Consider the following 17,396-nt stretch of genomic DNA (forward strand, 5'->3'; position numbering starts at 1 on the left):
ATCTATCATTTAGAATTAAGGATCAGATAAAGAGCTTCACAGACAAGAAAAACCTAAAGAAGTTCATCACAACCAAACCAGTATTATATGAAATGCTGAAGGGTATTCTTTAAGAACAGGAAGAAGAAGATAAAAAATTATGAACAACAAAGTGACAACAGATACATATCTATCAACAAGTGAATTTAAAAATCAAATGAATAAAAAATCTGATGAACAGAGTAAACTGGTGAATGTAATAGAATCAGGGGCATGGAAAGGGAGAAGACTGACAATTCTTGGGGGGAAGAGGGTGTGGAGGGTGCAGGAAGAGATTTGGACAAAAACTTACACCTATGGATGCGGACAGTGGTGGGGGGTAAGGGAATGCGGTGGCGTGGGAACCAGGTGGAGGGGAGCTATGGGGGAAAAAAAGAGGAACATCTGTAATAATCTGAACAATAAAGATTTATTAATTAAAAAAAAAACCTTGGTAATCTAATCTAATAAAAGAGAAACATGCAAATTAACTTCACCCCCGCTATGCCCCAAGCCACACTTACCAGCCAATCAGAGCGACCATATGCAAATTAACCCAACTACCATGGCGGCAGGCAGCCACGGAGTTGGAGCAAGCAGGAGGCTTGGTTGGCCCGGTGATGCAGGAAGCCAAGCTTTCCTCCTGCCCTGGCCGGCTGTGGCCTCTGCTCAAAGCAACAAAGTTTCAATTATAGAAGATAAATAAATCCTATAGACCGGCTTCCAGCCAGCCTCCACTGGGAGCTTGGGTGGCTGGGTGCCGTGGCCAGCCTGCTAACAGCCATCAGCCTCTCCCCCAGGCTGGCCAGACACCCCAGCAGGGACCCTCACCCTGATCTGGAACACCATTCAGGGCAAACCAGCCTGCCCCGACCCGTACACCAGGCCTCTATCCTATATAGTAAAAGGGTAATATGCAATTTGACCCTAACAGCAGAAAATCTGGGAATGACTGGTCACTATGACACACACTGACCACCAGGGGGCAGACACTCAATGCAGGAGCTGCCCCCTGGTGGTCAGTGCGCTCCCACAGGGGGAGCTCTGCTCAGCCACGAGCCAGTACAGCGGAGGTGGTGGGAGCCTCTCCTGCCTCCTCAGCAGTGCTAAGGATGTCTGACTGCAGCTTAGGTCTGCTCGCCGCTGGCAAGTGGACATCTCCCAAGGGCTCCCGGGCTTCCAGAGGGATGTCTGACGGCCAGCTTAGGCTCAATCTCCTGGGGAGCGGGCCTAAGCCAGCAGGCGGTCATACGCCGAGGGGTCCTAGACTGCAAGAGGGCACAGGCCGGGCTGAGGTACCCCCACCAAGTGCACAAATTTTTGTGCACCAGGCCTCTAGTTTATAGATAAGAAATTAAGTCGCAGAGGGTAGTGTCAGGAAAGGAGCACTGTTCTCTTTAAACCTGATTCTGAAATTAAAATTCCTTAGCTATGCTTCTCATGAGCTCTATTTATCTCTCCTTTTAAGAGAAATCAAACGTGATGTGCTTCTATATTTCACAGCCCTGCTGTGAACGAACACATGCACACACACACACATACACACACACTCTGTATGTGACTGTGAAGTGCAAGTCATGGGCAACATGTTGTTCCATTCTCTTTATTTCATGACCATTCTCATTATTTCATAGCCATGTTTCAGATGCTCATCAATTTAAATCTGAATCTTTTAAAAGATTCTATTTTATAAAAGTATAGTGTCTTGTTAGATTAACTTCTTCCTGTTAAAGTCTATAAATTATATAATTGAAATAAAATATGCCAAAACCATAAAAGTATTCAAGCATGCAGTAAAATCTTATAATTTGGGTTTATTTAACTTACAAGTTGTCAGGGAGTTAAAGATTTATGTTTACTTAAACAAATAGCATCAGAGATAGATGAGGTAGAAGCGAGGTTGAGTTTGGTAAGAAATTTTCTAAGAGGAAATCTCAGGTAACTTAGTAACTTATTTTATAATCGTCATGGATGTTAGAAGTTACTAGTTATAGAGAATAACTTGGTATTATAATTATTAGTTTCATTAAAACAGTTCCTAGGGACCTTTACCTAATAACACTTTTAGAAGACTGGATCCAATTGCTGAAGGTACTTGAAAATGACATAAATGCATTTATTTTAAAGTAGATTTTACTCATTCTTGCTGTCCTCCTACCATTTATTTTAGGTAGTTTCATATTTTATGCTTTAGTGAAAGCTAATTTATTTTTGGTGTTTATAGAGAAATTATTCCTTACTAAACTCTTCATTCCTTAATTTCAAAATGGAATCCCTGTGAATTATTATATGTTAATTTAGAATGAGTAACTTTAATTCCTTTTCTCATTTTCCTTAAATATAAAAATGATATGGCCGTATTGAACTGTTTGCTCACTGTTAATTCTAATATTGTCACCTACAAAACATACAGTTTTAATTGGCCAAAGGCTATTTGATGTAGATAAGTTTTGATGGGAAGTGTGTCAGCTTGAGATAAATCTATGTTTGGAAAATGTTCTTTCAAAGCCATTAACCTGAAAATGTCTGTAAATGTTTAAAAATGAAAACTTTTTAATAATTTTTGGGTAAAGGGGTGTCACTCTGCATCTGTGTGCATTTCTGTGATACCAGAGAGCTGCGGTGTTTAAGCTGCAATTTGTACCCACCTTTCTCGTTTTCATTGGATTACTAATGGAGTCCTTGTCCGTGTAGACATCATGAGAGAAAAAATTTGACCATTTGATGATTAGTAGAAAGTGGCTTTGGATACCCTACAGAAAATCAAGATGATCAGTGTGAAATACAGTTTTGGTGAGTGTGTTGATAGAGGAAGCTAGAAGTACTTGGGCAGCTCAAGGCAGAGAACAGGGAAAGGCATATTGCTGTCATCTGCAAATTTTTATCTGTGTTTGAAAAATCCATATTACTATCAGTGCATTATTTATGACTCTCAGTAGTCATGCAAACTGTAAGTAGTTAGGGTCCCATGTTTTTCTTGTGTCAGGGTGAACATTTTGGCCCAGTCTAAAACCATGGTGCTCAGTCTAGGGCAGTGCTGCTTTCATGGAGGCATCTTAGAAATTTCTGGGGGAGCTACTGGTATTTAGGGATGTGGGCAAGGATCTAGACCAGCGATTTTCAACCTTTCTCATCTCGTGGCACACATAAACTAATTACTAAAATTCTGCAGCAAACCAAAAAATACGTGTTTTTGCCAATCCAACAAAAAACAAAAACAGGTTAATTTTGATTCATTCACACCAGATGACTATTGTTGCTTTGGCTGTCATTTTTTTATTTGACAATCTATGGGCAAAGAGGTCAGTGCCCCTGACTAAGTAGTCAGGTATGTTTCAAAAATTCTTGGGGCACATCTGTGTGCCGATGGTTCTGTCACTTGAAGAATTGTCTGCTCTCAGCTTCTGAATGTTCCTTCAGAAATTCATGCACTTGAAAACCTGCTTACCCAGCCCAGAACTTAATTGTTTTATATACTAGTATAAGCAGAGAGTATGTTTGGCACGGTTTTAAGACATATGGAGCTTTTCAGGAATGTGTAACAGTAGCTATATGATTTGCCATATAAGCTCAAGATTCAGACTGTTTTATTACATCTTCCAGTGTGGTTAGGTTTGAGCATTTCATAGTGAAAAGCCATTATTTCATTATAAATTAGTTTATTTTTAAGTGTTTATTACACATCGGGTTTTATATGATCAAAACATTTAGTGTTAGATTATTGTCTATTTTCAGAACAGTAAAGGGAGTAGGACCACATGTTTGCTATAAAAGGGCAGCATTGGGCCTGTAAGGGTGAAACCACTGGTCTGTGTGGAAGCACCTTTTGCATTGCTGTTTTATAGTTCCAAGTATTCTAAAGGGTTTACACCTTACACAGCACGTAGTGTAAGTTACCAAGATGAAATGCTCCTGCAAGGCAAGAAAGTGTTCCGTCGCTTTCTTTCTCTTTATAACACTGGCATTAAAGAAATGTGTGGCTCATCAGGAATATAATTATAATACATGTTTTTTACTGTTATCATCTGTTCAGCTTAACTTTTTTCTTTATTTGAAGCTCCAGGGTGGGGTAGGGCATTGGCCTCTCACCAGAGGCCCACACAGTCGTTTCCTACAGTTCATAGTCAGGCCCGGACACCGACCCTTTCACAGGGGTCGCCTAAGACCATCCTGCATATCAGATATTTACATTACGATTCCTAACAGTAGCAACATTACAGTTATGAAGTAGCAACAAAAATAATTTTATGGTTGGGTCACAGCATGAGGAACTGTATTTAAAGGGCCAGAAGGTTGAGAACCACTGCTTTAGATGAAAGAAAAAAAAAATAACAGGGCTATGGATATAATTTGACTTAAAGAGGCTGAAATAATTATCACAATGTGAATTAAATGAAAAACAAAGCTCAGGATATTGCACCATAGTTTAATGAAAAAATTATACCAGTGCGTGTTTTGCTGTCTCACAGTTTTAATAAATTTGAAACACCATAAATAAAATATGAATTAAGCATGGGTAAAAAATCAGAATTGCTTTATTTAAAACATCCCAGCAAAGGCCATTGTTCTGTGTGCGGTAGTGTTAACCAGTTAACTGCCACGCGTCCAGAACGGAAGATAAACAATCCAATCAAAAATGGGCAAAGGACCTAAATAGACACTTTTCGAAAGAGGATATACAGAAGGCCAAGAAACATATGGAAACATGCGCAAAGTCACTAATCTGAGAAATGCAAATCAAAACAACAATGAGGTACCATCTCACACCTGTCAGAATGGCTATCATCAACAAATCAACAAACGACAAGTGCAGGAGAGGATGTGGAGAAAAAGGAATACTCGTGCACTGCTGGTGGGAATGCAGACTGGTGCAGCCACTATGGAAGACAGTATGGAGTTTCCTCAAAAAAACTGAAAATGGAACTCCCATTTGACCCTGTGATCCCACTTCTAGGAATATATCCCAAGAAACCAGAAACACCAATCAGAAAGGATATATGCACCCCTATGTTCATAGCAGCACAATTTAGCTAAGATCTGGAAACAGCCTAAGTGCCCATCAGCAGATGAGTGGATTAGAAAATGGTGGTACATCTACACAATGGAATACTACACTGCTATAAAAAAGGAGGAATTCTTACCATTTGCAACAGCATGGATGGAACTGGAGAGCATTATACTAAGTGAAATAAGCCAGTCGGAGAAAGATAAATATCATATGATCTCACTCATATGTGGGATATAATGATAAACATAAACTTTTGAACCAAAATAGATCCAGAGACAAGATAGCACTGAACAGACTGTCCAACCTCAGAGAGAAGGCAGGGGAGAAGGCGTGCAGGTTAGAGATCAACCAAAGAACTTGTATGCAGGCATATTAGCATAACCAATGGACACAGATCCTGGGGGGAGGTCAATCGGGGGAGCAAAAGGAAACATATGTAATACCTTAAACAATAAAAGAAATCATAGCAAAATGTGCTGTGAGCCTTGCATCAGGGTGGTAATTAGGAAAGTGGACTAGAATATAACATATAAATATTAATTGGTCTGTGTTATAATACATTAAACAACTAGATATTTTTGACTAATGGATACATTGTAGTATCTAAATTTTAAAATTTAAATTTATTGAGGTAATTTTGGTTAATAAGATAAATTTCAGATGTTCAGCATTATAATTCAATATCTATGTACTCTATATTGTGCTCACCACCAAAAGTCTAGTTTCTTCTCTGAGTTACTTTTGAGAAACAACTACCATTCATCAGTTTCTTATAATTTAGTTACAGATTGTTGATTGTGGCTGCCCTTCACACTGCATAGATGTATTTGCAAAAATCACCTTCTATTCATTATTTTTCCACCCTGTTCGTTGTTTAATTTCTAAACTTGTTGAAGAGACACCTACCGTATATAATTGCTGCCTTCCGTTGTTCTCCTACTGATCCCCGATGCCCACACACTCTGATTTCCATGCCCTCCATGGAGGGATAGGTAATTGTTAGCCATGCTGCCAAACCTTCCTCCAGTGCCCAGGGTAGACATTAATTCACTGAACTTGGATGTGGAGCCCTCCTACAAACACCACCTCAGGCCTCTACTGCCAGTTCATCGGAATTGGCCCATGGGATGAAATCTGTTTTGTTTTGTTTCAAAACATATTTTATTGATTTTTTACAGAGAGGAAGGGAGAGGGATAGAGAGTTAGAACATCTATGAAAGAGAAACATCGATCAGCTGCCTCCTGCACACTCCCCACTGGGGATGTGCCCGCAACCAAGGTACATGCCCTTAACCGGAATCGAACCCGGAACCCTTGAGTCCCCAGGCCGATGCTCTATCCACCGAGCCAAACTGGTTAGGGTGGGATGAAATCTGTTTTCCCTTTCTGCACATGGTATCTTGGTTCATTTCTTCCTTTCCATTCCATTTTTTCTTTGTCTCTATTGATGTTCTTTCACTTCCCTCCATCATCTGATGAATTTTTAAGGCCTATTCCTTAGCATTCTACTTTTTTTCCTTACACATTTTCCCCCAGATCTGAAATAGTCATTCCAAATCAACTTTTCCAGCCAAATCTCAAATCAAATCTGAATTTTAAATTCAAATATCTAATTGCCTACAATTCCGTGTGGTGATCCCACCATTATTTTCAGCTAAGTATGTCTGAAACTGAACTCATTATTTTTCTTCCCCAAACAGCCTCTCCTTTACTTAATTGACCATAGCCTTTATTAATTTTTTGGCATCTGGTTAAACATTTGACTTCTTTTTCTTCCTTCTCTTGATCAATCACAGACGATCTGTTTTTCCCATGAAAGCTCTTGTGTCTTAGACTCCACCTTTATGGCCAGTATCCTTGCTCAGGTCCTCATCACCTTATGTCAGTGTCTCAAATTTGAGTGAGCACCAGGGTCACCTGGAAGGGCTTGTTAATTCACAGATTGCTGGCCCTCATCCCCAGGGTTTTGTCTTGTAGATCTGGGGCTTAGCAGAAATACCAAAATGTATACCCACTTTGAATGATGATAAAGTAATTGTTTACTAACATACAGTTCATTTTCAAAATTTAAATGAATCTACAGAAATGAGTAAATTTTTTTGTCAGTGCCTGTTTTCAAATTAATGACTGTTGTGGATCAGGCTCTGCTGATATCATGAAGCAGTGGAATCACAAACATTAAGAATCATTCCGTTCTGTATTTGTGTGCCCTCAATTCATCAACTGTTGCCAGGTTTTGTACTGTAAACTTTATCTTTTCGGTATCCCCCTAAAAAATAGTTTAGTGGCACTTTAGGATAAATTTTCTTTGTTCAAAGCGTAGGCTGCCTTCATTCACTATTTCAGATCAGTTAAACCTGAAAAAGAGTGAAAATTAAGTGAGTTATCAGCTGTTAAAGTTTGTATACATTTTTTTTTGGGACATCCTGTATTTGCATCTCTAAAAGGCTACATTTTGAGAATCCATCATTGCCTTATACTTTCCCCATCCTGTTTGTCTGCAAACCTTTGCCAGGTAAAGTTTCCAATAACGCCCTATATCATGGCATTATTGCCATACGTTAACAACTGTCCATGATGCCCTATTTTTTAAAAAAACATTTCTTATCTAAATTTCTGCCTAGTTTCCAAGGCTCCTCATGTTTGAGCATATTTTATCTCACAAACAAGCATTGTTTGCTTTCCTTTCCATATGTCTAATGTAGGCCCTTGCTCATGTCCCTCCTTCATGAAGCACTCCATGGCTGCAGCTGACCTTGGTAAGTGTCCTTAATGCTAAACCTCAGTAGTACAGTTTCGCTAACTTAGACTTTAGTCTCCTTAGTGGTAGGGACCATATGTCTAATATCGTATAAAGCCTAGCATAGGATTGACTCAATGTGCATTTGCTACCTAGCGAACTTATTGATTTCCCTAGTTTGTATATTCCCAGAGGTTGCTTGATTTTTGAGAAAAAAACAAACAAACAAAAAATACCACAAAAGGAACTTCAGATGGTTGACCAGGGAATAGAAAATTGAGCTTAAACATTAAAACTGGAACCGTACAGCCAGCAAATAAGCTTATAATGAAGGCCCATTCTTCTGTAACAGTATGCTGTCAGTCAAGGTGGCTCCAGGTGTTACCCATTCTTTCCTTTATGAATATTATGCTGAGGGGCCTGGTGCCTGGTGGCTCCAGGTGTTTTGTAAAGGGTCCAGGGGCAGAAACCTGGGGTGGCAGTGGCGTGGAGAGGTTTGGGAAGGGGCTTGTCTGGCAGGGTTTTATTGAGTAGCAGTCACACTATACTTTGATTGCATGACTTTTACAGTGTGTATGCTGTATTTCTTCTAAATCTTCCTTCAGGTACTCCAAAAGTTGGTGACTTATTACCTAATGCCTGACTTTTGACTCCACGAATCAATGAGTTATCATGATTTCATGGACCTCCTGTGTGCTTTGCAAAGCCTGTACAATATGGCTCTCTTCCCCACTCTGCCCTGCCTCCCCTTAGTTTTCGGTTTGTCTGGAAAGCCTAGAGGCTGTTTTTGGTAGTTTGCTAGGTGAGTATCAGATAGACAGTTTCTCCAAATGAACAAAGTGTCAGTCACTTCAAGGCAAACAACGGACAGAATATGTCGCCAACGATACACTTTTTTATTCTTTTACCTTCATTCTAACAGGATTTTAGGGTAAGTGGAGGCTCCAGCATGAATTCTTATGTCAGTCTCCCATTTAACATGACTGTCCAGGGGAGGGCTGCTGGAGATTTTCCAGTTTGGGCCCTAATATTATAGATGATAGCCTTGGCCTAAAGCCATGGTCGGCAAACTGCGGCTCGTGAGCCACATGCGGCTCTTTGGCCCCTTGAGTGTGGCTCTTCCTAAGCCTTAGGAGTACCCAATTAAGTTAATAACAGTGCACCTACCTATATAGTTTAAGTTTAAAAAATTTGGCTCTCAAAAGAAATTTCAATCGTTGTACTGTTGATATTTGGCTCTGTTGACTAATGAGTTTGTCGACCACTGGCCTAAAGGAATGATGTGTTTTTGAGTAAAATCACAACACCTAAGGTGGCAGAGCCAGGACTGGATAGGAACCCCCTTTATCACCATCTTGCTCCTCTTTGTATTTCACTAGTCTTTCTGCAGAAACCTTGAGGACAGCTCCAGTCAGGACCACTGGAATGAGAGGAAACAGGTTTGGGTGGTTTGGGTACTTCATTTGGGGTTGGAGATTTAATGCTGTTTAATTTATAACTTTCTCCCCGGTGAACAAAATACATCCATTTGTGAAACAAACAAAAAAATTAAGCTATGCATCAAAAAGCAATATCCAGAGGTAATTATTATTTTTTAATTTAAATTATAGATCTTATTTTCCCAGAGGCTTTGGGAGGGCTCGCAACTGTTATTCAGGATATTAAGACATGAAATACTAAATGTATCTGATTCCCAATACTGGTTTAAAGAATTGTCTACTTACAAATGTGGGGACTGTGGCACATGAATGATGAGCTTGTCTGTGCTGTACAGCCTCTGCAGCCTGGTATTGATGTTTGTTTTCGCATAGAATGGATCGTGGATATGGTTTCTGTGAGTGCTTGTTGTGAAGTAAGCAATACAATGACACTATTTGCATATTATTAGAAATTTACAAAGGTAGATAAATCCTACTGGCACAATAGTACTACAAAATAAACCATTAACTGGATGCTCTGAATGGTTAGATTGCCAATCTCTTTGTAACACTGTGCATTCCAATTCAATATTTATGATTATGAATGTTCAGTTAAGGCCTTTCATTCTAACATCATTATTCACTTTAATGTATAAGTAGCCTCAGTTACCCTGCCAGGGATCTAGACAGATGGCTTTTTTTTTTTTTTTTTTTGAAGGCAGTCTTAAGATACATTATCCTTAGGTGAATGTAATTGTCAGTTGAACATCATACTCTGTATTGTCTGCCAACTAGATGGTGTCAGAAATGAATATTGTCAAATTATTACATGTTTCTTTCTAACCCCTGAGATTTATCCCAGTCATCTTTCGACTCTTCTCCTATTCAAACCCTGTACCTTAATAAGGAAAGGAGCAGGACAAGATTTATCCTGCAACCTAGGCTGTGAGTTATTTATGTCTAATATACTGTGTGTTAGATTTCATGGGTGCTTCCATTATTATTTTTTAAACAACCAGAGCTCTTTTTGTATGAAGGAATTGGTTGAAATTATAACATTAAGGGATATTTCTATGAAGCTGAACATTTAATTTGGCTCTATCAAAAGGCATAAGTTTGGCTCAACTACCTCAATCCTGGCAGAATCAGTCTTTATGTAAAATCTGCTGCTTGTGTTATGCAACTATATACATTTATTTTCTTTTTAGAGTAGATCTTCATATCTCTCCTCAGTGTTTTAAAACTAGCCTTTGAAAATACAGGCTTTATAAAATTGGACATGGTATGTATCAGCAAATGGTAAAGCCAGAAAGAGAAATGGAGTAAAGGAAAAAAATCCCAAAGGACCTGACATTTTTCTAGTAGGCAAGGCATAATTTTTATTAAGTAACTTACAGAGATTCTTTAAGAATATTGTAATTAAGGAGGGAATTATAGAGTGAGGATTAGGCAAAGAAAATGAAGGAAAGGGAAAATCATATAAGTGGAAAAAGTTACCAAGGAAATTGGTATGTCCCTTGAGTTCCAGGGAATGAAAGTCTCAAATCATGATTGCATTTTCAGTCTTTTGTTTTATTTTAGATGATGAGACATTTCATAAAGTTATTCTATTTTTTGGAGTCATTTCTGTTTACCAAAGAACTGTCTTAAATATATTATAGTGTCTCCCCATCCCCCCCATTTCCTCTCTACCAGTTTAACCAGTTTCTGAAAATGGAAAATTTGGACATAAATCATATAACCTAGAAGACAGATGAGGTGTAATGAATTTATGCTACACTTTCTCTGAGGATTAAGATGTGGTATTCACAGTTGCTAAGAATACTCATAATTAAGTATAAGGTTAGGAGTTTCTCATTGATCCTAAACCCAAATTAGAAATATAGATTCTTAGAATGTCTTGAGAATTTAAATTCTTAGAAATTTGGAATGTGGCTAAGAGGGGTAAATTATTGCTAGGCATTCAGTAAAGTAGAAATTTTGGACTAACCAAAACATTCATTTAGAAATGTTGTTTACTAAACAAACAAACATAATTTTGTTAGGAAATCATGAGCTGCTTTCAACCACACAGATATTTATAATTTTCAGTAATAGTTTCAAATAGAGAGTTTAGGACAGACTTGCTGTAACCAAGCAATAGTAATGCTTGACTTTTTCCTCATATGTCTTATGGTCAGTGTCGACCTACTATATCTAATTGACAAAATGCCAGTGTTTGCATTCACTAAGATACATTTGCCATTGAGGCAGAACTTAAATTGGGTTCCGAGATTTTTAAAAGTATATGTACGAGAAGAAAACATCCTTTGTCTTCATACACTTTGAAAGGAAAGAGAAAAAAAAAAGCTATAGCCATACTTCCTGCGCTTGCAGTGGTTGTGCCGATTTCCATGGCAAATCTGATTTCTATGGCTTGGACATTTCTCATTTTTACTTTTTCTCATTTCACAGACTTTGCCAGTCCCTAAAGATCTGCTTGGAGACACACTGTGCTAATCAGCAAAGTTGGCCTTTCCTGTGCTTCTCTTAAAGTAGCCCATCCAGAAACACTGACCTTTTAGTTTAATAACAGTTTTGAGAAAATGTTCATATCCTGAGAGCTGGAAAGAGTATTTTGAACAGGGCCGTTTAAAAAAGCGGTCTCCCGAAGGTATATCTTTTCCCTTGCGCACTTGGGGTCAGACCTACCAGAAGAAATATGTTGTTGCTTTCTGTATTCTATTGATTTAAAAACAAATAACATGAAACTTAGATTTGCTAGAAACCCATTACTAGACTGGTTTATTTTCCTGCCTGGGCTTTGACTTGCTATTTTAGATTTTAAACTCACTCTGCTCGATTGTGTTTTATCTTTTGTTATTTTAAATTCTCAATTGTAGCTAAAGAAATTACTTTTTCAGCTGTGACCTTGGAAGTGAGACCCAAAAGGTGTGTGTGTGTGTGTGTGTGTGTGTGTGTGTGAGAGAGAGAGAGAGAGAGAGAGAGAGAGAGAGTGATTTTTCGTTTCTCCCTTTGGTATACCTTCTTCAGTGGACCTGGAAGTGTCCTCCTACCCTCGCAACCCCCTTGCATTGCTGCTGGTTTTCCTCTGCCGCCATCCCCGTCCCAGTTTCTCCCCACCTGGCCTACCTAGATGATACCACAGTTGTCTCCATCTGTTTCTCACCTCACCCCACAGCAGGTGGCAGGGCTGACTGTGATTGATAGGCAGGAGGGTATAGAGAAAGAAACACCTTTGAAGCTACATTTGCTTCTCTGCAGTCTCTCCTGCATGGCTTCCTTTCCATCCAGCCAGCTGGTCCCCCTTGGGTAGTGGAGTCCTTATTGTTCCATTCCAGATTGATCACATCATAATAAAAAGCTCACTTCTGCCCTAGCTGGTGCTCAGTGGTTAGAGCATCGGCCCACAGACTAAAGAGTCGTGGGTTCTATTCCAGTCAAGGGCATGCAACTCAGTTGTGTGTGTGGTAGGCAACCAACCCATGTGTCTTTCTCTGTTTCTCCTTCTCCCTTTTACTCTCTAAAAATCAATGGAAAAAATATCCTTGGGTGAGGATTAACAAAAAAAAATTCACTGCTGATTTCAGCTTTTCCCCTGGTAAGAAGCCCCTTTGTAAGAGGCACAACATGTATTGTGAAGATACGAGACTGTATTAGCAGCTCACTTAGAAAACTGATCTCATTGCTTCATATTTAGACCTGGTACACTGACGTCTTTCGAAGCCCAGGCTTTAAAGGGCTGAATGGAATTCAGTTGCATTGTGATTGAGAATTTGAATTTTGCCTGAGAAAATTTTTGCTGTGGCAGTTTGCAACAATCTAGGGGAAGTGGCATGATTTTACAGGTACAGTTTGGCTGTGTGTTGATCCTGATTGGTATGTAGAACTTCAGAGAATAGTTTTATCAGATAATACTAATTGATTAAGTATTTGTTTCAATTTTTGCTAACAGTTAGTAGTTCTGAACACCTCCAACAAATGAAGAGTCATGATTTTTGCTTGTTTTTGGGAAATCGATGAAAATGTGAAAATCATTACCTTGTGGGCTGTATAATCTAGAACTTCTGAGATGGCAGACACCCATGTAACTCACCTGGTCTTGCTTTTGGGTGAGGAAATCAAAACTCAGGTAGGTTATCTGATTTATCCAAAGTTCAGTTGATAGAGAAACAAAGAGTATTCAGACTCTTTGCTGAGCTGTTACCAATTTCACTTTTATTTGTATTGTTTTCTAAAACTTTTAATATTGAAAAAGTTATAAGATTTGCCTGAATGCAAACAGTTCCCTGTTCTAGTTTTTTTTTTCTTGATTTTGTGTGACCTTTTCAAAGCAGCGATGTGCATCTCTTCTCTACAGACTTTGAAGTAGGATCGAAGCCCAACAGCAGCATGAAATGCATGGTTTGAAGGGACTCTCGAGAACATCCATTTGAGAACATCTATTTGAGAAAACTGCTGCCCAGTTAGTTTACCAATAAAAGTGTACATTTTAGTGGTTTTCAGTATATTTGCAGAGCTGTGAGATGGCTCTCGCTCACTATCTAATTTTAGAACATTTCTAACACCCCAAAAAAGAAATCCTTTCCCCCCATTAGCTGTCACTCTCCATTCTCACCTTCCTTCCACTCCTGGCAACCAGTCTAGTCTCCTTTCTGAGTCTATAGACTTGCCTTTTCTAGATATTTCTTATCAGTGGAAGCATGCAAGTTGTGCAACCTTTTGTGACATTCTTTCACTAAGCATGATGTTTCAAGGTTCATCCATGTGGTAGCATCTATCAGTACTTCATGACTTCCATGGCTGAATAACATCACACTGAATGGATATACCACCAATTGTTTATCCATTCATCAGTTGATGGGCATTTAGGCTGTCTTCACTTTTGGGATGCCATGAATAATGCTACCATAATATTCATGTACAACTTTTTGTATAGACATATATTTTCAAGTTTCTTGTGTATATAGAATACCTAAGAGTGAAATTGCTAGGTCCTGTGGTCACTTTGTTTAGCATTTTGAGGCCCTGACTGTCTCTTTTCTACAGTGGGTGCATCATGTTATATTTCACCAGCAATGTATGAAGCTTCCAGTTTCTCCACATTTTCACTAACACTTGTTATCGTCTTATTGATTATAGTGGGTTCAAATTGGTGTATCACTGTGGTTTTTAATTGCATTTCCCAAATGACAAATGCTGTTGAGCAATTGTTCATGTGCTTATTGTGGTTTGTAATACTTCTTTAGGAAAATGCATATTCATATCTATGCCCATTTAAACTTGTCTTCTTATTGTTCTGTTATAAAAGTTCTTTGTATTTTCTGGATACAAGTTAGTCAGTTATGTGATTTGCCAATATTTCCTCCTATCTGTGGGTTGTCTTCACCTTCTTGATGTCCTTTGATGCTGTTGTTTTCTGATAGTCCAACAGTAAGAGAAAACATCCTTATGACCTCTCATATATCTTCTTTGTTATTGCCCAATGTCAACACAATTTAAAGAGGCTTGTGCATATCCTGTTGTAATTCACTTTTTGTCTGTGCCCTGAGGCAAGGTGCTTATAACGTTCAGATCATCACGTAGAGTGTTGTTGCAGAGCACACGGTGCTGTTTAGGTTTCCATCTAACAGGCTCCCGTTTGAAATAATAAGTCCAGTGTGTCTTCCTAGATCCTCCTAAGTGTTTCTGGTGCTTTCTTGGTCATAATTTTGGGTATTGGGTTTTAGTGAAGGGGAAATAGTTAGTTTCTGCTTATTTTTATTTGTGGAAGGCTCTGAAGGAGTCCGTAAAATTTATCTATTTTGTTTGCTATCATAGCTGTAAGAATCTTTACAAAACACATAGTACAAAATTTTCTGATTGTAAAGACCAGATGTTTCACATCAAGTCACCAGGTCTGTAAGAAGCTCCAGCCAAGTTCTCAGCACTGTTCTGAAGTCTCGCTCCAGTTGCTGGCACTTGAATTTGAATGATATGTATTCCCAAAAATAGGTTTCAAAATGTCCACAAATGCCTTTTTTTCATAATTTATGGAAGAATGAATATAAACACAAATAATTTTCTCTCTGTAATAAATGATTTTTAAAAAATGTTTAATTATCAAAGTGAGAAAGCTTTGGTGTAATTTTCCTCTGTAAAGTCCCTTCCTTACATCGTCTCTTCCCTTTATATGCCATTGTCAGACTTTAGTGATAGGACATCCTTTTAAAGAATTTGTACTTAACAGCTCAGTCCCCATGGGCAGTAAGGAGCTCCTTGAGTTTATTCTAAATTTTGGCAGGCGTGGGAAATTTCTAGGTCACCAGGGAACTCTTGATTAAGTCACTGCTGAAATGCACTAATTGGTCTTTTCCATAGTGCTTAGATGGTCCCAAGGAGCCACTGGCCAGCTGGCAGAACTTTGCCCTTTAGCTCCAGTCTCAGCTTTGTTTTTGTGAGTATTTTCTTGGTTTTGTTTTTCAAAAATCACTAATTTCATCTCCTTTTGCTCTTTACTGATCCCAGTTTCTGATGAAGAACTGAAGAGAAGAGTAGCCGAGGAGCTGGCTCTGGAGCAAGCCAAGAAAGAGTCTGAAAACCAGAAACGGTGAGTTTCCTGGCAGGCAGGAGATTTTGGTCGACTTGTTATAATAAGTATTTTAAGAGAGGAATAATTGTAGTAAGACTCATTATTTGTGTCTGGCTGAACTTCAGAATGTGCTGAGCGTATGAACTTGGCCATTTTCGGTTTTGGATTGTGCTTGTTAGCCCTAGGTTGCCCTCTCCCCAAACTTGGTTGTAAGTGTCCATTATATCTTTTGTGTGGTTCTTTATTGCATGAATACTGACTAAGCCCTGTTTTCTCAATAATGTGAGAAGTAGTTCTTGAGGATTCTCCAGGAATTTCACAAGCTAGTTTCTTTCAATGAATGTAGTTAGGATTGAAAATTATATTGTCTACTGTGGTTATGAAGGTTAGCAATATTGTAGCTATTAATGAATGCCATGTAGTATCCATAGTGCCCATATTAATAAATAGCACTAATTATGAATATACCCACTTAAAAAAACTGAAGATATATTAGAAAGATGTCAGGTTGAAAAATCAAAATCTTCTATAATTCCATTCTATGGAGAAAACCAATCTTGAACATTTTATTCCTCTAGATTTTTTTCTATATATATACTACTACATTATTTTTATCATTATTAAAACTACTACTACCACTAACAGTTTTAATAGTAGAAAACCAGAGGTAATTCCTATGGCCATCATAGGGGACTGGATGACTGAGTTATGGCACATGCCTCAATACAGTACTTAGATAGTCAAGTAGATCCTTATGTGCTGATTCAAAAAGATGTTCAAAGCTATAAACTAAAAACCATACAATATTCAAAACAGCATAGGTAATTTTTTGGAGTAAAAGGACAACTTTTTAAAGACCTTTAAGTACACAGTTATTCATAAAAATGTGCCAATACTTTTTAATCTAAGATAGAGTCAAGTGCTTTCCATCTGTGCTACTTCTGAAATTTGCATACAGCACAGAGCATCACTGTTATATGATCATGCAGATGCCTTTCTGCTGTGAGCACTGAGCACATGCCGGCCACCAGTGGATGCTTAGCGTGTGCTTGTTTTTGTTTTGGTTGTGTAACTGTTCTGCTTGGGAGAGCTAAATGTAAAGAATCTTTGAGTTGGATTCTCGTCTTCAATGGCCATAGGTCCTTCAACATATAATCTAACCTCTTTGAGCCTTAAATATTTCACCTCTAAAATTTCTTTATTGATGTAAGTGCTAAGCTACCTCCAATTTGCTTTTGAGACGTATAAAACAGAACATAAGTTTTAGATTAAGACTGCCATTTTCTCAGGAAATAGAGAAGGCTCATAGTTTAGGGTTTAAAAAATCAAGATGTAATTAGTACTGGTGAAAAGAGTCTGTGTATATTTCTGTAGTTTTCCACATAGCACTTTATAATTATTTAATTGGGTTAGGCTGATGGAGTATGTAATTAGATGGTGAAGTTTGAATATTCCAAAAAATTCAGACCATTTTCATTAAGAAGCAAAGAAAATCAATATATTATGGTAGAATTTCTTATCTTTGAAATTTTATTTTTAATTGAATTTTATTTTAATAAGGAGTTTTTTGGGGTTAAAATCATGTTTACTTTGCTTATTATATTTCACAAAGAAATTTTTTGACTTCCCTTCTCTCCTTAT

General features: G+C 38.2%; 1 protein-coding gene and 1 long non-coding RNA gene across 5 annotated transcripts in view; one reads left to right on the plus strand and one right to left on the minus strand.

Moving 5' to 3' along the window:
* The window catches only part of LOC107181858, a 35,251-nt gene extending 22,046 nt beyond the window's left edge, over positions 1–13,205 (minus strand). Inside the window, exons 1-2 of the long non-coding RNA XR_001512572.1 lie at positions 13,138–13,205; positions 12,763–12,764 (exon numbers count right to left, since the gene is read on the minus strand). This is a non-coding gene — a long non-coding RNA (uncharacterized LOC107181858). The remainder of the gene's footprint in view (positions 1–12,762; positions 12,765–13,137) is intronic.
* The window catches only part of CHCHD3 (coiled-coil-helix-coiled-coil-helix domain containing 3), a 262,620-nt gene that overhangs the window by 42,419 nt on the left and 202,805 nt on the right, over positions 1–17,396 (plus strand). For all 4 annotated transcript variants that reach the window (XM_006755974.1, XM_006755976.1, XM_006755975.1 and 1 more), the window contains exon 3: positions 15,692–15,773. In XM_006755974.1, coding sequence (XP_006756037.1) covers positions 15,692–15,773 — 82 coding nt within the window. The remainder of the gene's footprint in view (positions 1–15,691; positions 15,774–17,396) is intronic.

Source organism: Myotis davidii, unplaced genomic scaffold (assembly GCF_000327345.1).
Source record: "Myotis davidii unplaced genomic scaffold, ASM32734v1 scaffold1314, whole genome shotgun sequence".
In the NCBI taxonomy this organism is placed as follows: Eukaryota; Metazoa; Chordata; class Mammalia; order Chiroptera; family Vespertilionidae; genus Myotis; species Myotis davidii.